This window comes from Hippopotamus amphibius, chromosome X (genome assembly GCF_030028045.1).
Source record: "Hippopotamus amphibius kiboko isolate mHipAmp2 chromosome X, mHipAmp2.hap2, whole genome shotgun sequence".
Taxonomy (NCBI): Eukaryota; Metazoa; Chordata; class Mammalia; order Artiodactyla; family Hippopotamidae; genus Hippopotamus; species Hippopotamus amphibius.
Window position 1 is genome coordinate 43,433,046 of NC_080203.1, and position 22,820 is coordinate 43,455,865.

At 35.6% G+C, this 22,820-nt stretch overlaps 1 protein-coding gene across 1 annotated transcript in view; it reads right to left on the reverse strand.

Annotated features, from left to right (window-relative positions):
- The window catches only part of NRK (Nik related kinase), a 142,316-nt gene that overhangs the window by 35,260 nt on the left and 84,236 nt on the right, over positions 1-22,820 (reverse strand). The window contains exons 9-16 of the mRNA XM_057718596.1: positions 22,025-22,079; positions 17,591-17,669; positions 16,337-16,512; positions 11,485-11,548; positions 9,504-10,671; positions 7,428-7,535; positions 4,009-4,076; positions 2,087-2,181 (exon numbers count right to left, since the gene is read on the reverse strand). Of these exons, the coding sequence (XP_057574579.1) occupies positions 2,087-2,181; positions 4,009-4,076; positions 7,428-7,535; positions 9,504-10,671; positions 11,485-11,548; positions 16,337-16,512; positions 17,591-17,669; positions 22,025-22,079 (1,813 nt within the window). The remainder of the gene's footprint in view (positions 1-2,086; positions 2,182-4,008; positions 4,077-7,427; positions 7,536-9,503; positions 10,672-11,484; positions 11,549-16,336; positions 16,513-17,590; positions 17,670-22,024; positions 22,080-22,820) is intronic.

Sequence of the window (22,820 nt, forward strand, 5' to 3'; positions counted from 1 at the left end):
ATGCTAACATATATATTGAATGTAAAAAAGTGGTACTGATGAATGCAGTGACAAGGCAGGAGTAAAAATGCAAATGTAGAGAATGGACTTGAGGACACAGTGGTGGGGGTCGAAGGGGAACCTGGGATGAAGTGAGAGATAAGCATTGACATACATACATTACCAAATGTAAAACAGACAGCTAGTGGGAAGCTGCTTCATAACACAGAGAGATCAACTGGATGATGGGTGATGACTTAAGGAGGGTGGGAGGGAGTCATGGGAGGGAGGGGATGTGGGGATATATGTATAAATACAGTTGATTCACTTTGTTGTACTGCAAAAACTGCCACAGGAGTGTAAAGCAATTATATTCCAATAGAGAACTTAAAAAAATAAAATATAATGCTAATTTCCCTGATTAGAAGTCTAGATTTTTTATTTGATTTGTGGTATAGTAAATAACATCTCTGGTAAAAATGCAATGAGAATATTTAGGCTCAAAGATCAGTAGATCTGGGTGAATTTACTTAGAAAAGCTTCACTAAGGGGTCTCTCAAGTCCCTGTTTATTGTTTTTGTGTGCTTGGATTTTGAAGATCAATAGTACTATCCCTCTTTTATTTGCAACCTTGATATATATAGCCAAAGTATTGACACTACAACTCCAAAAAGCATTTATTTGAAAACATTGCTATCATTTGAGAATATTGTACTGAACACATCTTACAATTTGTGTCCACATCTTCTGACACTGTTGTACTTTTGCATTTTATTATCTTTCTGTAGGAAACTATTTTCTCTCAAGTCTTTTGGTGTGTCATTAGGCTAAGTAAGAAGATTGGGTGAATGTCTGAGATTTTGAGGCAAATTTATAGTAAGGTGTTCTGATTTCCTGCATCATGAAGTATGCAATCTCATGGGAACTTCAAATCATCTATGTAGTACACACAATAAAATCATAGAATTTTAGAGCTGAAAACTTTAGCTATTATCTACACAGATACTTTCCCTTTCTTCTTCCCACCACTGTTCATAACTGCTTTGGGGCCTACTTCAGAATTTCCTTATTTCAAATTATACAATATGAATAAATCTTAAAGTTTTAGCTGTTTCTTCAGTATTAGCAAAATTAACCCTAGTCAAACAAGAAAAATCCTGGGGAAAAAATTTCTAAAGTTTCTCTTCACGCAGGCCTATCGTATTTCTCACAAGGTAATATTTCTGCACAAGGGGACACTACTATTTAAAAGAATTACACCATTATCTGAGTTTCCTAAGAAGAATGGGATTTTAAAATTTAGGTCTTCAAGATTTTCATGCACTGCACCTATATATCCATTTAATTATTGACATTTTAATAAAATCTACTTGGTATATTTTTACAGATGACTTGGGGACTCAGTCAGGCATTTTTCCCTTGCTTAACTTACTTGAATTCCTTACGAGAAGATAGTGCCAGATATTATGACCCAAAGCATAACTTTTGATTTCGTTTATCCTGATATTTCACAAATCTATAATTCATTTAAACTCTCTCAAAAGTACATCATAAAATAAAATACTTATTTGAAAGTCATATCACAGTTTGTGAAGTTATTTTCTATGATTTTATTGATTAATTTTTTATTTCGAGTAACTACATTAATTTTTAACATTTAGTAGATACTGTATACATCTTACTTTGGGGATGTGAAATAAACTGATAAATAAAACACATGCCCACAACTACTCCATCTAATATTTCAATATTCTAAAGATTGCCTATAAATTTTAGCCTGTTGGAGAGGCCTCTCTCAAGTATCTTTCCCATATTTTTCACACATGGTATAGCAACTAAAGCTGAACCCCTGGCTCTTACATCGCTAGACACATTCTTAACTACTACCCAACTGAAAGAAGAAACTTTGGAAAAATTATTTTCCATTTCTCAAAGGTCATCACTGACCACCCAGTTGCCAAATCCAGTGGCCTCCTGGTCTTAATCCTACTTGGCTTCCCTGATACTATTGATTCATTCCTTCTTGAAATTCTTTCTTAAATTTTGCAAAATAAACTATTAAACATTAACTCCATTTTGACTGTTTAAACTTTGTGCTTTGAATCACCTGATGCTGCTGGGCAATTCTGAGGATTTTGCGAACTTCTTTGTCTGATGTCAATGGGCTTCTGAGCTTGTTCCAAAAGAGACCGCTGAGGAACACTAATGAAAAGACAGAAAAGCATGTGCCACGTCCTAACATTCACAAAGGGAATGTAGAGCTCAACACCAAGACCAACAAAAGTTTTAAGTATATGGGTATATATCAAACTGAAAAGAAGTAGAGCTTAAGTAATATTTTCCAATTTCCCCAAATCTGCTATTTTATCTAGAAGAGAGAAACAATTTCCAAAATATAAAAAATTGTCTCTGTACAAGTATATGTTTCCTTCACACATCATATTTGTTTTTAAAAATTCCTGTAACTTTCTTTAAGTTAATATTCAGGCATTATTATTACCTGGGTAAAACAGCAATAAACATAAATTTATAGGGTATGTGAGGATTTTAACATGATAAAAAGTTAAGTTATTGTTATGTTAAATATTCCACTATTATAATCCTGATTTCAAATACTTGGAATTCAAGTTTTTTAATGTCCTGTTCCTGAGTTAGATATATTTGTAAATAGATATGACACTTTAGTTTTCACTATTCAAATTCAGGGAATATTTAGAAAGTTTCTTTGGACCAGTGCTGCTAAATTTTATAATTGGTTTGGAATTTCTATATAGGAAGGAGTTGGGTTGTTGATTTAGGCCTGGAACAGACTAGAGTCTTTTCTATGACCCTGAATTTCATGAAAGACTTAAGTTTCAGTAAAAGTGATTTCATAAATGTAACCATTTTTATAGTAAATATATTTGTTATTCATAAATTGAAAAACCATTCTGTAACAAGAACAACCAATTACAGTTTAACAGCAATACTGATTTTTATATACCCCATGTTTAATAGTTTAACAGTTATATTGATTTTATATCATACCCTATGATACCAGAACAGATACAGAAAACTAAGCTGATTTCTCCCCCTCTGTTGTCAGAAGGATCATGACAACTCATTCATTGAACACATAGTAAGAGAAAGTTCCCAATGTTGCTTTAAAATTTTCCAAGATTTCTGCATACCAGTTAAATCTAAGGACATAGATATATGAAGGTTTTAAAAAATAATAACATAAGAGTATACATACTAAATACTACCAGCTTTATGCCATCTGACCATACTGTCCAGAATCTTGAATATAGTAAGTACTCAATAAGTACTTACTATACGACTGAGTGAATGACTATAGGTTAAGTTCTCTCCATTATGAGTTGGAGTTGGAAGGGGTATGATTTTCAAGGAACATCTACATTAAAATTTAGCATTCAAATACAACACACTGCATACAACATCTAAAATATGAAACGACCTTTGAAAATAACTGAAGATTATCAATATTACAGAGTTAAAAATTATAGTGACTGGTATAAAATATTGATGTAATATTGAGTTTTAGATTTGATTTCCCCTATAGGTCATTTCACGTTTGCCCATTCCGTGGCACTAGCCTCTGAGGTAAGCAATTGTTTCTGTGTGTTTTATCATGTAGTACACGGTATTCATGATGTACTACGTGATAAAGCATGTAAATTGAAATGTACATGATACACATGAAATTTCACATATTTTTATCGTAAATTACTAATTGAAAGCTGTCCAAGAATTCACTTGTTTCTTTTATTGAACTGTAAATCTTACCAGCTAATCATCAAACTAAATAACACTGAGATTGCAGTATGTCCAAATGTGAAAGATCTAGTTAATGGATTGTTGCAGTTTTTAGGTTTTAAATATGGGCCAGTGATATATCATTGGTGACTATGTTGTCATTAATAGTTTAGTTTTGAATTCACACAAAACTTAGAGTCAAATAAATAAGCCTTAACTTCTCACATGATAGTAAATCAGAGTAATTTGAATATAAAAATCAGAGATACATACCTTGAAGAGAACTTGACACGGTGTACACGATCCTGGTTGTAAGGCATAGAAGTAGATCTCTCCTGGACCTTAAAGATACAACACGATACTTTGGTAGAATTCTCAGTTATACATTTTTTGAGTTATTAATTCATGGGACAATGTCAGTCTTCACATAGAGATATTTTCTTAAAAATCCAACTTATAAAATCTGATTTTCAAAAATAGATTGTATTTTCATAATTACTTATATCATTAGAACTGCTTAACCACAATTTTTGAAAATATCCTTGAACTTTAGTAAAACAACAGATTCTGGAAATCATACAATCCAATATCCTCATTTTGTTATTGAGGAATCTGTATCTCAGAGATGGAAAATGACCTTTCTAAGAACTTTACAAGTCAAAGAATATCTTTAATTAGACTATAGGTCTGCCACCTGCTACTTTAATGTTCTTTTCATGTTTTCATATTATCTTTTTATATCAAGTTCAAACTTCTCACTCGATTGAAATTCAAACTTCTCACTCACCCTTTTTAAACTAATACTAGATTTTCAAAAATTGTAACACACATACACATTAAAATTGCTCGAGTCTAAATTGTTCCATCTTTAAGAAAGTATGTCTTTTTCACTTAACAACTTGACCATAATGTCATAATCAGTGATCCAAATACTTTTCAATTGTAAATAAATTAATTTTTATTTCATTAATTATTCATCCATCTAATACAGCAAAAGACTCAAGAAAGAACACATATAATGAGACAGCTTCCATCAGCTGTGCAGATTTACTTTCTGCCAACATTAGTATATAGAGCCATGGAGTGTTGCCTTGCCTCATTTAGTTTTATATCTCTAGGTTTCTACTCAAAATAGTTTTTAGCTACCCCCCAAAATAGGTCATTCTGACATTCAACAAGGCAGTCACACTAGATTCTTTAGAAAGGAAAATTCAACATGTTATAATAAAAAATAAATTTAGCATTTTCATGCTGATAAAATCACTCTACAGTTTGTACAAACCATACTAACCTTACTATACTTGTTTTCCTCTTATGTAGTGACTTATCAAGATTGTCTTTATACTCCAACAGACAGATAAGAAATAAAAAATGTTGTCAATCATTCACATGTTTTGCTAATGAATGTTTCCAAATACAACCAGATGTTTGGCAGTATGCAGGATAAGCATCTGACTGACTCCACTTTTGATTCAGATAACTGGCATCATATTGACCCAGTCTAGGCCACTTGGTTCATGAAGCTGATCTCAGAAAGTTTACTGAAATTAGTTAACCAGAGGCCAAAATTATTCAGAAGAGATAAAGGCCAAACATAAGAAAGGCTAATGCCTAATATGAATTGACTGTATTTGTTCTGAAAATTGGGGAGAAGAAAACGATAGGTAAGAATAGCATATACTAAGGCAAATGATGTATTCCAAATCAACCAGACACAGCTCATTGTATTTTGGGCTTAAGGTATCATGCTTAAGGTAATAATTATTATCTGGGAGTAAGAGTAAAGTCATCACTTAATAAGGCAGAGAGGGGGACATATTGCCTCTTATAATTAAATAATACAATCCAGCATATGTTCCTTCTGCCAGTAAAATAATTAGTCTTTATAAAGCAATACTTTGTTATTCATTTTCAGAGGACTGTTAGTATCAGAAAGAACATATTTTAAAAGGATGACTGTCCATGATATACATCATAATAGACTACTGTGAAGCATCTTGAAAGAAGAAATATAGTGATCTTGGGCCTTTGTCCTGATTAAGAACAACAATGAGACTCCCGACTCACTATGAATGAGGCAAGAATTTCTGAGTTCTTCACCCATCCACCTATCTGTCCTTAGTGACCAGAAATATTTTAGATAGCTAGCTGTAAGGAATGCTGTCTATAATGACACTGTCTTGTCCACATAGGAATTGAAACTGCCATTTGGTCCTCACCAATACCATGTACTAAATAGCTATTAATAAACTTGTGGACACCAGGACTGACTTGATTATTCCCATAAATCTAAGAAAATAAACGACAGAGTAAATGACCCAAACCCTGTCAAAACTACATCTCAGAACAGAAATGATCAAGGGAAAAGGTATGTGTGATTGTGTTACAAGCTGAACTACCAAATTTTTCACAGGCAATATTTATACTTAAAAGAATGACTGATGAGACAAACTGTGATTATTCAACTTAGGTATCTGGCAGGCATTTTATTTAAAATTAATAAAGTAAGCCTGTCAATTCAAGGAAAAAACAACTTGTGTTACTTGTTAGCAATGATAAAATTGAGCTTGCAATTGAAAATTAGAATTTTAAACTCACCTATTACTGTGCATTTGACAGCTTATCAATACAATCATTTTTATGATGAAATTGATGGTATTAACATGTGCCATTTTTTGGTGTTGTAAAATAAAATGTATAAATATTTGGAAAGATCTACACACACAGTGAATCAAAATTTTCCAACTGACCAATGCATGAAGATACAAAATTGTATATGAGCAAAACATCTAATCATAGCACACAACAGATTTATGAATTTTAATATTACTGAATATTCAAAATTTCACTGATATGGTTTTGGACTCCACTTCTCTAGTTGTGGTGTTTTATCAAAGAATATCCACAATAATATGAAAAATCTATGGGAATTCTCTTTTTCCAACCACCTATATGTGAGAAGCCAGCTTTTACTCATAAACTTCAACCTAAACAACATATGGCAACAGATTGAATGCAGAAGCAGATATAAGAATCCAGCTGTTTTTCATTAAGCAAGATGGAAAATGGTTATTTTCATTAAAATTTGTTTCTTATATTAACATCTAATAGTTTCATTACTTTTTAAATGAAGTAATAAATTTTTAAATTTTTTTTTGGTTTTAATCTCATACATTATACATTGAATGACACAATCCAAGTAAGCAAAAGCTTTTGGGGTCTTCAATGTTTAAGAGTCTTTAATGTTTAAGACATCCTGAAACCAAAATGTTTAAGAACTACTGTTCCCGGGACTTCCCTGGTGGCACAGTGGTTAAGAATACACCTGGCAATGCAAGGGACATGAGTTCGATCCCTGGTCTGGGAAGGTTCCACATGCCGAGGAGCAACTGAGCTGTGTGCCACAACTACCGAGCCTGCACTCTAGAGCCCGTGAGCCACAACTATTGAAGCCCACGCACCTAGAGCCCATGCTCTGCGACAAGAGAAGCCACCACACTGAGAAGTCCGTGCACTGCAACAAAGAGTAGCCCCTGCTTGCCACAACTAGAGAAAGCCAACATGCAGCAACGAAGACCCAATGCAGCCAATAAATAAATAAATAAATAAATGGAATTTATTAAAAGAAAAAAAAAAGAACCACCATTCCAGGCAGTTATTAGTGTCACAGAAACTCATATCAAGAAACTTACCTCATTTTCTTTAGGATTTGGAATGTATGGCTGCAATGGTTCTATTTGGACTTCAGCCTGAATAGAATGAAATACTTCATCATTATCTGATGATTCGTCTTCTTTTTCCTTGAAACAAAAAGCAAAATAAGTATTTTACTGGATCCCTTTCAGGATCTGAGTAATGCTACAGATTCTCTGTAGAAAACTGCATATAGACAAACACAAGATTCTGCACATATTTTAAGAGGGATCATTGACCACCTGCAGCTCACCTATCAGACCAAGGTTAAAAATCTCTGGCCTAAAGCTTAACTCATAACCCCAAACCTGTCGCATTTAATAAGTGGTTGTAACTACAAAGTTTGGTCCTCCTGTGCTGATCTGTAATACAGCAGTGCAGATATTTCTCCTTGGTTGAGTCCTAGTAGTTTAGGAAAGCTTCTGTTTTCCCATTTGAGCCAATTGATATTTCTTCAACTCAAAGAGAATAATGGAAATGTTTTCTTTCCCTCTAGTGAGTTGAAGCACTCACATATGTCTTTAAACTCTAATAAATTTTCAGGTATTTCAAAAGACCTATGACTTTGACCAGAACATCAATAATTTTCTTTTTCTTTATGTTTTCTTTAAGAGTTACACATAAAGGCAGGAATGCTTATACAAGATCCTAGGGTCATGGGATTAGTAACTATTATATAGTGACTTTTTCTTCCATTTTAGAATGGCTTCTCACATAAATATTTAAAACATTGAATGACAATAAGTATGTGTCTGCTACTAATACTATGAGTCTTGCTGGAATGCATAAAAGTCTTTTTAAAAAATGCAAAACCCATTGATCCAATTGTTACAAAGGCTCACTGGGAATAGTCATCAGTATTTTAAACGCCCTAATGTCAGGCAAATATCAGCATTCTAGACTCATGCCATCTCCTCTCTATTTGGTTTCTTTCGCTTCTTATCTTCCAGTTTTGGGGGGACTAGACATTCATTTCCCTTTTGGGGCCTTTCTTCTCTTGTTGCCTTTACCTTTTCTCACGTTAAACATGTCAGTGAAATAGCATTTGCTCAATTAACACAATTGACACAATCCAAAAGATTCCCTTACTCAGACATTCAGACAAGGTTCATTTGTAATAACTACAGTAATTATTATTAGATAAATGGATGTTGATACCAGGGTTTAATTTAGGATTCTCACAATGATTCCTTTTATGTAAATGGATGCTGTGAAGTATTAGAAAACAACTGCTCTCCTGGTCTTTTTGACCTCTATAATTTGCTTATGAAGTCCACAAACCCTTTAGTATCAGATTAGACTTGGCAGATTGAATCCATCAACTCCAGCCAAATTATACCCATTTATATTAGAGAATTTTGAAAGAATGAAGTTTTATTGACTAAACTAACATAAAGACATTAGCATATTGCACCCCACATTTCAAAAGAGTGAAGAGATGAATTTGTAATGTGTCATGCTCTATGTAGGTACTTCACTGATTATGTAAAACGAGTGGAAGAGAAGTGAAACAAGTCATACTTATGGTAACCATGAACAAAATGTTTTAGAAAATGCTTTTCCTTCTCAGTTTAACCTTTAACCTTCTGATTTACAAAAATTAGTGCAATTCTCTTAAATAGTATGTTCAGCATTTTATGGAAAGAGCAAAATAAACAGAACCCAGAGGAGCAAAACCCAATTTGTTTTTGTGTTTATTTTTAATCAGTTATATTTGAAATTTTGACCTATGAAAGTAATTTCTAAGGATCCAAAATAGTACCTTTAAATGTGCATATGTTGTCCCTTTATTGGTTAAGGGAATAATAGGTAGGAAATTAACTAATAATTAAAGCTATATCTCTACAGAGATATTAAGCAATTACCTGGATCATCAAGCAAATTTTTCTTTCTCATTTAGTCACAATTATCTGGAAATTTCAGGACAATTTATTTGAAGCACAAATTATTTAGTTAATCTTCTCTGGGACACAAGGAATATTTATTTCATTTGGTTTTACAGAGGGAACACCTGAGTATGAACTTGCATACTTTCTCTGTATATCTGACTTAGGAAAAATATCAGAAACTCTTACATTTGCAACTTGTCTCAATTCTTCCTCATGCTGATTAAAGATATCCTCCCATCTGCGTTGGCGCCTTCGCCTGCGGGCTTCTAAATCTGAGAGCTCAAACTCTTCAGGTCTCCGTGACAACTTTGCCCGGAACCTCTTTGGTGATAGCCTTTTTGCCAATGCCTGCCTTAGACTAGAAACTTTTGATTTTTTCTTCCGTGCTTGTTCTGGTTGAGAGTAAAACACGTCTGATGACAGGTTTTCCATCAGGGTTTGCAGTGGACCAAGCGGCTTTGAGTTATGTGAGTTTGGTGCTTGAAGTAAGTCTCTTGATAGTCCCTCTATCAGTGCTTGAACAGAGCCAACTGCCTGCGTGGGCTCTAGTGCCCAGGCTTGTGCTTGAGGTGACCCTTCAGTTTGCCCCTCTACTGGAATGAGCACCTGAGTATCCAAATGTAGTGGCAACAGCACGTGGTGGTTTTGTGACAGCAGGGGCAGGAACACCTGGGCATGTACTCGTAATGACTCAGATTCCTCTGCCTCTGTCCTCACCTGTGTAGGCACAGCAGCCTGTTCCTGTACCTCTGGCTGTTGGGGTGCCCCGTTCTGCTCCAGCTGCTGTTCAGGTACCTGGTTCTGCCTCTGCTGTTGTTCAGGGATCTGGCCCTGCCTTTGCTGTTGTTCAGGCACCTGATCTTGCCCCTGAAATTCCTCTGGTACCTGGTCCAGATCCTGCAGCTCTCCTGATGCCTGAGGCTGGGCCTGAGCCTGCTGCTCTTTGAGTACCTGGGCTGGTGCCTGTAGAGGCCTAGGAGCTTTAACCTGAGTCTGTAGTGGCATAAGCACCCAGGCCGTCCTCCGTAGTCGTGGAGGTGCCTTAATCTGCATCTGTAGGGGCCTAGATGCCTTAGCCTTAACCTGAGCCTGTAGTGGCATAAACACCCGAGCTGCCCCCTGTAGTCGCTGAGGTGCCTGGGTTTGCCCCTGTAGAGGCCTAGGTGCACTGCCCTGGGCCTGTAGTGGCATGAACACCCTGGCTGCTCCCTGGAGATGTTGAAGTGCCCGAACCTGTGGCTCTTCTCGATCAGGTAACCACCTTGGCTGAGAGGGTTCTCCATGTAGGACTCTAAGTGGTCTGCATCGACTGCTGGTAGGCAATCTCAGAAGCTCATGAGTACAAGAAGGTCCCCTAGAAATAAACATATAAATGATTGCCATACAATTAGAGTTGTCAGTAGAGTGAAGTCATTCAGGGAAAATGCTTTTATTTTATTTTATTTTATTTATTTATTTTAAGAACTTTTATTGAGATACAGTTAACAGACAATAAACTGCATATATTTAGAGTGTACAATTTGGTATTTTTTTTCTTATTAGTAATGTATATATGGCAATCCCAATCTCCCAGAAATGCTTTTATTTTAAAAGATGTACATTTTCTCAGATATCGTATATTAACACATATATGCGGAATATAGAAAAATGGTACAAATCAACCAGTTTGCAAGGCAGAAATAGAGACACAGATGTAGAGAACGAACATATGGACACCAAATGGGGAAAGCGGGGAGGGTTGGGGGGGAATGAACTGGGAGATTGGGATACCAAATTGTACACTCTAAATATATGCAGTTTATTGTATGTTAACTGTATCTCAATTAAAGTTCTTAAAAAAAAGATGAACATTTTCTGCAATAAAGATATTTTCAGTAAATCTTTCTTGAATCATTCCTGTAATGTCTGAAAGTCTTTGCATTACTAATATATTCAATATTAATGGTCTGATAATCTACTTGATCATTTAATTGCCAGAAGTTAAGGACTCTGGGGGTAATAAAAAATTTTCCTCAACATTTCCACTCAACTATATCTTGAAAATAGAGATCAGTTTTTATTTTATCAGAAAGGATTAAGTTTTTCTGAGTAAAATACAACAGTATGGAATCAACTGTCTTACATGAATTACTAACATCAAATTATATATGCAATTTGTCTAACGCACCTGAATCTTCTCATGGTATACTGCTCCTTAACAGCTTCTTCTCTTTCAAAGATCAGAGGTATTCCTTTTTATGAAATAGAAAAAAAATAATGCACAACAATAAACAGAGATTAAGATAATCCACCTTAGTCTATGTACACTGAGTGAATTTACAAGGACAAGAGGGCTGTAACCCTTCACATCACACTCAGTTGGTAATGTCGACAATATCCTTATTCTTAGGCCTACTTTTGCAGCATAGTGCAGCTATTCCATAGAGACTAATTTCCCTCAGCCTAGGGAAAAATATTAGCAATCTGATTACTGTAGTTCTAAAGAGAAAAAATTGAGAAAGGCAAAAGGAGAAAGGGCCAAGAGAAACTAGATGCTTGGTGAGCATGGCTTACAGGTGTACACTCTGGATGTAAGGATGTTATGGCTTGGGCCCACACCTATCTTTGGTCCTTTCATGAGGATCTTTGAAAATGAGGATCAGAAAAACACCAAAGTGAGTAGAAGGAAAGAAATCATAAAGATCAGATCAGAAATAAATGAAAAAGAAAGGAAGGAAACAATAGCAAAGATCAATAAAACTAAAATCTAGTTATTTGAGAAGATAAAAAAAATTGATAAACCATTAGTCAGACTCATCAGAAGAAAAAGGGAAAAGACGCAAAGCAACAGAATTAGAAATGAAAAAGAAGTAACAATGAACACCACAGAAATACAAAAGATCATGAGAGACTACTACAAGCAACTATATGCCAATAAACTGGATAACATGGAAGAAACGGATAAATTCTTAGAAAAGTACAATCTTCCAAGAATGAATCAGGAAGAAATAGAAGATATGAACATACCCATCACAAGTACTGAAATTAAGAGTGTGATTAAAAATCTCCCAACAGACAAAAGCCCAGGGCCAGATGGTTTCACAGGTGAATTCTATCAAACATTTAGAGAAGAGCTAATACCAATCCTTCTCAAACTCTTCCAAAATATAGAAAGAGGAATACTCCCAAACTCATTCTATGAGGCCACCATCACCCTGATACCAAAACCAGAAAAAGATGTCACAAAAAAAGAAAATTACAGGTCAATATCCCTGATGAATACAGAATGTAAAAGTCCTTAACAAAATAATAACAAATAGAATCCAACAGCACATTAAAATGATCATATACCATGATCAAGTGGGGTTTATCACTGGAAATGCAAGGCTTCTTCAATATATGCAAATCAATCAATGTGATACATCATATTAACAAATTGAAGGATAAAATCCATATGACCATCTCAATAGATGCAGAAAAAGTTTTTGACAAAATTCAACATCCATTTGTGATAAAAACTCTCCAGAAAGTGGGCATAGAAGGAACTTAACTCAACATAATAAAAGCCATATATGACAAACCAACAGCCAACATCATGCTAAATGGTGAAAAACTGAAAGCATTCCCTCTAAGAACAGGAGCAAGACAAGGGTGCCCACTCTCACCACTAGTATTCAACACAGTTTTGGAAGTGTTAGTGACAGCAATCAGAGACGAAAACAAAATAAAAGGAATCCAAATTGGAAAAGAAGAAGTAAAATTGTCACTCTTTGCAGGTGACATGATATCATATATAGAAAACCCTAAAAACGCTACCAGAAACCTGCTAGCACTAATCGATGAATTTAATAAAGTAGCAGGATACAAAATTAATGGGGAGAAATCTCTTGCATTCCTATACACTAACAATGAAAGAGCAGAAAGAGAAATTAAGGAAACAGTCCCATTTACCATTACAACAAAAAGAATAATACCTAGGAATAAACCTGCCTAAGGAGGCAAAAGAACTGTACAGAGAAAACTATGAGATACGGACGAAAGAAATCGAAGATGATACAAACAGATGGAGGGACATACCATGTTCTTGGATTGGAAGAATCAACATTGTGAAAATGACTATACTACCCAAAGCCATTTACAGATTCAATGCAATCCCCATCAAATTACCAATGGCATTTTTCACAGAACTAGCACAAGAAATTTTACGATTTGTATGGAAATGCAAAAGACCCTGAAGAGCCAAACCAATCTTGAGAAGGAAAGATGGAGCTGGTGGAATCAGGCTCCCTGACTTCAAACTATACTATAAGGCTACAGTGATCAAGTACAGTATGGTACTGGCACAAAAATAGAAATACAGATCAATGGAACAGAGTAGAGAGCGCAGAGATAAACCCACGCACATATGGGCCCCTTATCTCTGACAAAGGAGGCAAGAATATACAATGGAAAAAAGACAGCCTCTTCAATAAATGGTGCTGGGAAAATCAGACAGCTACATGTAAAAGAATGAAATTAGAACACTTCCTAACACCATACACAAAAATAAACTCAACATGGATTAAAGACCTAAATGTAAGGCCTGACACTATGTAACTTTTAGAGGAAAACATAGGCAGAACACTCTATGACATACATCAAAGCAAGATCCTTTGTGACCCACCTCCTAGAATAATGGAAATAAAATCAAAAATAAACAAATGGGACCTAATGAAACTTAAAAGCTTTTGCACAGCAAAAGAAATCATAAGCAAGACAGGAAGACAACCCTCAGAATGGGGGAAAATATTTATCAATGAAGCAACGGGCAAAGGATTAATCTCCAAAATATACAAGCAGCTCATGCAGCTTGATACCAAAAAAGTAAATAACCCAATCCACAAATGGGCAGAAGATCTAAATAGACATTTCTCCAAAGAAGACATGCAGATGGCTAATAAACACATGAAAAGATGCTCAGCATCACTAATCATTAGAGAAATGCAAGTCAAAGCCATAGTGAGGTATCACCTCACACCGCTCAGAATGGCCATCATCAAAACATCTAGAAACAGTAAATGCTGGAGAGGGTGCAGAGAAAAGGGAACCCTCTTGCACTGTTGATGGGAATGTAAATTGGTACAGCCACTATGGAAAACAGTATGGAGGTTCCTTCAAAATCTAAACATAGAAGTACCATATGACCCAGGAATCCCACTCTTGGGCATATACCTTGAGAAAGCCGTAATCCCAAAAGAAACATGTACCACAATGTTCATTGTAGCACTATTTATAATAGCCGGGACATGGAAGCAACCTAAATGCCCATCAACAGATGAATGGATGAAGAAGATGTGGCACATATATACAATGGAATATTACTCAGGCATAAAAAGGATTGAAATTGAGTTTTTTGTAGTGAGGTGGATGGACCTAGACTCTGTCATACAGAGCAAACTAAGCCAGAAAGAGTAAAACAAATACCGTATGCTAACTCACATATATGGAATCTAAACAAACGGTACTGATGAATCCAGTGACAGGGCAAGAATAAGGATGCAGATGTAGAGAATGGAGCTGAGGACATGGTCGGGGGGGTGGGGGGGTGGGGACGGGGGAGGGGGAAGGGGAAGCCGGGACGAAGTGGAGAGTAGCTTTGACACATATACACTACCGAATGTAAAATAGCTAGTGGGAAGCTGCTGCATAACACAGGGAGATCAACTGGATGATGGGTGATGAATTAAAGGGCTGGGATAGGGAAGGTGGAAAGGAGTCACGGGAGGGAGGGGATATGGGGATATATGTATAAATACAGCTGATTCACTTTGGTGTACAGCAAAAACTGGCATAACAGTGTAAAGCAACTATATTTCAATAAAGAACTTAAAATAAAAAGAAAATGAGGATCCAGGTCTTTGGTTATTTCAGTGAGAAGGTAAAAAAATCTAAATTCTGGGTTTTAACACGTTGAAAGTGTTTGGCATCTTTCCTGTCAGCTGTTCTGTACTGAAACATAGAAGCTTAAAAACAAAAGAGTTTTCTTTTGAGTTTCCTATATAAAGAGTTTAGGACAACTATATTTACATCTTCCACGTAATCTCCATGTAAATGTGACTTTTCCTGCAGGTTACATTTTAGAAATCTTGCAACTCTGAAATTAGCGAATTCTCAACTAGACGTGGGGTCTTCCTGTATCCATTTGAGATTGGGTGGCTTCTGTGATGCTGGTCCAATAAGTTCTCCACCATGGTTAAATAAATTAATTCCTTCTGCTTCTCACTCCAAAATACGTTATGTATAGTTATGCAGATGGAGGAAGCCCAGCTGCAATCAATCTTGTAGTGAATCTGAGACTGCCTGCTATCTTTTTCAAGCTCCCCCTTGCCCATTCCATTAGCACTCAACCCTGCCTATGGTGCCCTAAATTAAATGCGGAATATGGTGTATAACCTATAAAGTCAGAACTTCCTAAGTAGTTTCCTCTGGGTTTGATGAACATCCGTCCTGCTATTTTTGATATTAATATCTAGAAGCTTATTTTTATTTGCATAAATGTGTTCCTTCAATTACATCTTAAAGTTGGAAATTCATACATAAAATCAACTTTGTATGGTACACTGATATTACTTCAAAATTAGTAGTCAGTAAATGGTTAATTACAAATCCATTTCTCTCATTGGAGTTAACATATCAGCCAAAAAAGTACAAGATATAGATTTTGTTATCTTTTTGTTTATTTCTTCAGTTAGGAGTTTTCTTAAAATAAAATTGGCACATCAAAAAATTCTTCTTGAAGCCTTCAAAGTCTTTGTAAATATGAACATGTGCCAGTTGTAACTAGCAAAAATTTATAATATTATGTATGTATAGATGATCAGGTAAGAGATAATGAATTAAGTGCACATGGCATATTAGTGGAAATACTAAATATAGAAGGCCTCAGAATTTTTACTTTCCACCTAATTCTTAAACAAATTTTTTCCTGAAAAAAATAAATTAATAAATTTTTCTCTCATTTGAATATTTACTCTAGTAAAATGAAGATTCACATATTCTACCTTTTTTCTGTCTCTTTTTAATGATTCCAGTAAGATGCTTCTTTAATGACTCAACAACATGTCCTTCATTTTTTATATTCCGAACAAATGGGTGATGAAGCATGTTTGCCGAAGTAGGACGAAATAGGAAATTTTTTATCATGCACTTTTCCATGAAATTATGGAACTTGCGGGACCTAAAAGAAATGAGTCAAAGAGATAAAACAGCATTCTCAGGCCTACCATACCTCCTCCCACCTCCACCCAAATGCCACTCTGAAGGTTGTATTTTTGAAGAGAGTTGTCTCTAGTTATTAATAGTCTTTTCAATAGCCAAATATCCTGCAGCGTGACAATATACATTACACAGCAATGCCATTCATACCTCAGAATAGGCCAGAGTCCATGGCATTTCCTATCCAAATAATAGTAGAAACTTCACTGAGTCTGGAAGAATGTACGTGATAAAAAGTCAAGTGGTGGGATGGCAATTAAATGGTTGATGTGATTTATGTAGACCATGAGACCAGATTGGTCATCCCACAGTAGTCATACTTTGAAGCCTGAGTGTTTCACTCAACTATATGCACTTTAAGCTATAAAGGTGTCAATGTAATGATCCAGAAAAGGGTGTTAATAGCACAAGGACTAATTAATCTCATAAAATGGCCCGCAGAAACAGATGTGACCAAAAAGCCTGAATCTGTGGGAAGGGGTATATTTAATCACAAGGAAGAATGTCAGCAATCAAATCATAGTAACCACTACTACCAGGGCAAGCAATAAATACTAAGAATAAGCAAGAGCTTCAGGTATTAGATCAAAAAGCTTCAGGAAGAAAGACTCCCAAGTTTAAATGGGCTGTAGCATGCTGAGAGAACAAGTCCTCTTCTCTAGGTCTGTGGATGTTTAGTTTAACGGGTCAAACAACTGGGCTGTATATCACAATCACTGAGTGCCTATCTAGGCTCATTGAGAAACTTCTCAAATGGCTTCCATTGGTCCATCACATTACTGGAGAAATAACTGAATATGTCACTAATGCCAGGACAGTAATGTCATCATAATATGCCATGGAGAAATAATACTCTTAGTTGTTTCTAATTGGTTAGCTAGCTCTTAATTTTAGACCTCTTTACTTAAGGTATTGGTTTTTAGGGAATATTGTCCAATAAGGATGTTGAAGCAGGACTGATCAAGTGAATTAAAACTTCTTTGCTACATTAAAAAAAAGTCAAGCTAATGTGTTTAAGAGATTAAGTCATTCATCTTTACCATCCGCTGGATTTGACTTTGGGAGCAGATTCTCGCAAAATAACAAATAGGGCTTCCAAAGGCTGAAGGTTACACAGGGCTGTAAAGGAAAATAGATAAATTTAGAATGAGTAAGAAGGGTAACTACTGAACACACTCCTTATTCCAGAGGGGATTCTCAGTGTTCTTTCACATATCATGTTGAACAGATATTAAGGAATAGACACAAAAGAATGTAGTTAGAGGAAAAGCTGATTTTAACGCAAACAGTCCATCATAAAAGATCCTAACGCTTCACCATTGGCAGGCGTGACAAATAATAATAAATTACACTAGATAGAAATTTTGAAATGTGTGATTGATGATTTATATCTAGAGAAGTAAGCAATACAGGTGGAGACAAGCACTCTTCTATGTTTTTGTATTGCAGGTATCTACAGTTGTAAAATTGGAATATGTAATTATAGGCTGAAAAAGTCAACCAGATTATTAACTATGCACAATAATATATAAACCAAGATTCAGTAGTCTAAAAGAGGAGAATATTCTGTTTTAGAAGCTGGCAGTCCTAGGAAAAGAGGTAGATACAGTGTAACTATTAAGAACACATCCTCTAGAGTAAGATCACCTGTGTTCAAATCCTAATTCTACCTTTGTGACCTTGGGCAAATTATTTAACTTCTCTGTGCCTTGGTTTCTTCATCTTAAAAACAATAAATATATCAAGAATTCCTTCAAAGAGTTGCTATGAGGATTAAATGGCAACCTACATATAAAAGTGTCTGGCACAGAGTAAGCATTTAATAAATATTAGCTATTGATATTATAAGAAATATTTTAACTATCTGGCACCTCAATTCTGTGCCAAATTACTAGACTTTCATTCTCCTTTTTAGACACACAGCCATACAAAGAAAAGCCTATTCCAATACGTGCTATATAAATTCATTACCTCATTGGCTTGGGAATTCTGGGCTTTTCTGTAAGTGTTTAAATATGTGTCTCACTTCACTTATTTCCCCTTGTGTTTTGATTAAAGAAAACTGGCAGTGAAATAATTCCCCAAAGGAAAGCCATAGTGTAAATTTCATCTAACACTGTAAGTGTATCATTCATGTGAGGACAATTTGATATTAATCACTCTCCAGAGGCATCCCTCCTCTCCCAAAATACATCTCCAGAAAAACTACAATGCCGGACTGGCCTCTCATAGTAGTAGAAAGAAACTCTCCAGGGTAATTTCATTAGAGTAATACAAAGGCAATTGCTCAAAGGTCAAGATTTTGTTTCAATTACATGGGTATAAATTAATAGAAGGTGCACGTATATAATTGAGGGCAAAATTAGCCCTAAGATCAAAACATCTGGATCATATTTGATTCTCTTCTTTCCTTTACTGTGTCCAGTCACCAGATTCCTTTCTTTAAACATATTGTAAGTAAATTTGTACAATATTAAACAATTGTCATTTATTAACATCTGAGCATCTCAGTCAACTAACAACATCTTCAGTGTCAAGAGTTAATGCATAGGATGGGTAAGTTTTCATTAAAGGAAAAGAGAAGTCCACAAAGTAATGAAGCATAGGCTGGGTACAAGAACTATGTCAAATAGCAGTTGTAGAGGTTTCCTATATTGTCTAATTTTAGGAATTCCAGTTAATGTCCCCTTCACCCTATATATCCTAACATTGCCTAAATCTTCACCATTAGAGGCTCATTCCTTTGAAGTAGTAAATCTGTTTTTTTAAGCTCTTTATTGGAGTATAATTGCTTTACACTGTTGTGCCAGTTTTTGCTGTACAACAAAGTGAATCAGCTGTATTTATACATATATCCCCATATCCCTCCTCCCATGACTCCTTCCCACCCTCCCTATTCCATCCCTCTAAAGTAAATCTACTTTAAAAACACATCTCTCGATAGGTTAGAAGCATTAAACTGGGTGTAGTCTGAATTATTTTAAATAATGTGGCTTATTCCTATAATATATTGAGATCTGAAGGAATCTTTTGAATACTGAAGAAATTGGTCTCAATGGGACAGGGTAAATTTGAGTCACAAGATACTCAGGTAAAGATTGATATAAGGTGTAAGTAGAGGACACTACAAGGAATAGAAGTAGACTATAAACAAACACGGCTGACAGTATTAAAATAATCTCTACAACACCAAGGAGAATGCTAACATAGGGAAAGATACAGTTCTGATTAAGGTAAATTGGTTGGTGTAGATTCTTGACAAAGAAGGAGAACTGGAGTAAACTGTCAATCCTATCCTGCTTCTCCAGACAATGATTCACCTTTCTATAAAAAAACAGAGAAACTAAGGACCACACATATTCAATATTAATTGACCTATGATATTCTGATGTTTGAATAACTACTAGCAATATTCTGGCCTTGGTTTAAAGGTTTGTACATCAAGTTTGAATTTCTATTCAGAACCCAAGGACTTAAAGTCCTGATGTGCAAGGGTCCTGCTCCTTTCTTCTCCGAGAGCCCCTAAAGCACCCTTTTAGTGAGGTATTCTCCCTCTCTTTTTACTTCCCTGAGAGAGACCCACCAAAGACAGAAGGGGATTTTGTTATCTGGACCTCAGAGACAATTATCACATAATTGTCACTTTGGAAGGCCATACTTTCTGAGATAATAAATATCACAACCTGGAGGATTTCTGTATTTAAATTGATGACAGCCATTCCCATCCAAATTAATACTCCAGGCAATAAAGGAGGCTGGTGAGAGACAAATGTTTTAGCGGTATGGCTATTTCAAGTTGTTCATGACCAAAGTCACACCATTCCAATGACTACTTATCCACGCATGTTGGTCTTGTTTTCTCTGGTGAGTTAAGAATCTCTTGATCCTCACCTGTCTTTTGCAAAAAGTTGCCATTTGTGTATTCTATGAAAAACTCCTTCTTTGTACTTCTTCCGTGAGTTTGCTCATTACCCCCCTTTTCTTCAATGATTTAATATTTTAGAATGAAAAAGTGAAACAAAAAAAGGTGAACCAATAAGTACAAATCTGAAAAATGTAGAAAGCTAGTCTTTTTGGAAAGACAATAGAAATAACATATTACTTGATGAAGTCATTCATCCTTACCAAGTACATGCATCAGTACTCATGAATACAATATTGTGTATTTAAAGAGAGCAAGAGAAGGGGGAGGAAGAGGAAAAGAGGAGGAAAGAAGGATGAGGAAGCAGAGGAGGAGGAGGAAGAGGAGGAGTTCAATTTAACATAAGCTAAGCATGCTTCATAAAGAGAAATAATCATGAGATAATGAGGAATAACATGCACCTTCCCAGTCTCATCTCAATTTTATATATGTGGAGTAAACAATTTTCCCATCATTTTCAAACTCACCCAATATAAGTACTTTGTAGTTTTTTGGGCACTAGCAGAGACACAGTAGTGACCTGATCTCCACATCTGGCTCAGCTTTAATCCAGGCCCATTCTATGATATGTGATATTCCAAGGGACACCAGGAATTCTTAACAATTATGTTATCACTACTTTTTACTCCTTGAAATTACTCCCATTAGCCTTGAAACACAGTGCTAAAATAGTAGATACTGTGTAGATGAAGCATGTAGGAACATGGGAACCTACAAGATCTACTTGGAGAGGGAGAAGCAAAGCAATTCTAACCCCTGCCCCCTAACATACATACTCCAGGCATTTCTCTCACTTCTCATCAATACTAGTAATGTGTTTATCATTTATATCCTTGGATTTAGGTATTGAGGACAGCAAATATGCTCTGCTTATGGGGTCATACATTAGACTGTTATTAATCATTTATGCCCAAGTTCACATTCCATTTTCACTTTCCTACCAGAAAGCAGTGTCCTGAGAGAACAGAATGATGACAGGTCATTTAAATGATGGGAAGGAGGGGGAAACAAGAGGAAATGGAACCTTCTGAACAGTTAGGGGCAACGAAGCAGCTGATAGGAGCAAGGAAGGCACCAAAGACGAGCTAGACTGACTCCAAAGGAAAAAAAAAACTCACTTCTCAACATTGCTGAGGACTGGCTCAATTAAAAGGAACTACTGGAGGATTTTCTCAACTGTCACAGTTTGAAGTAGTAGCAGCGTATGACTGTGTATGTTCGAGAACCTAAATATTCCATCAGTGAATATGTACTGGAATGCCTTTAGATTCTGTTTGGTCAGGACTATCATGACCAAATATCATTGAGGCTAAATTGAAACAACACTCAATCAGCCTAAAATAAGATATCTTAAGAGAGAAAAATACAGACTCTTCTTATAGACTTATCTGGCCATTCTGACTGCAGTGTTTGGTAATCAGGAAAAGGCTACCATTTATAGTTGGGCACATAGTGTGTCACCTGTGTGGCCAGTAAAGCTGACTAGTACGAATGGCAGATTTGTATAGCATATTTCCCTAACTTTTAACAAACATCAAACATTTTTACTCACGAGGAGCCCCTTCAGCCATTTCAATAGCAGTGATTCCCACGGACCACACATCACTCTACAAAGGAAAAGGCCAAAAAATATGTCACTTAAGAATGGGAAACTGGTAGTATTTAGAATCTCAAAACAATCTTTGGCTGAGGCGAGGTGTCAATGCCACAGCCATTTTATGGGTTTTCTATAATGAGGCTTCATTATAGACTGATGTTATAGGAAGATTTTATCTGACTTTGTGACCAGCCAGTACTGCACTACACAACAACAAGTTGACATGGGATAGGATTCAGTGTAATGAAAATTCATCTTGGATGTATTGCTATTATTACCTTAACTGAAGTGCCAAAAGGAATTTGCTTTAAAGAAGTCCTATCACATACTGCTAGCTGTAAAGAAGTCAGATCTTAGGTAACTGAATTAACTCTCTGTACCTCAATTTCACCCTATGTAGAGATGATAATGGTATACACATCATAGAACTAGTATAAGTATTAAATGAAATACTATATAGAAGCACTTTCAGCAGTTTCTTGAATATAGTAAATTGAAGATAGAATTATTATAACTCTAAGAAATCATATTCTAGGGGGCTCTAGGAAATGACTCTCACAACTATTAACTGTACTTTGCTTTTTAGAATGTGGAACAGGAACAGGGCTAGGGGTGCACTGTTTGGCTTAATGATTCCTAAACAAGTTAACTGAATTGTTAAAACACCTGTTTGTAGATGTCTTAACTTCAAAGAGTTGTTGTAATGGTTTAAGTTAAAGCTTTCTTTAAGTTACATGGGACCAAAAATTAA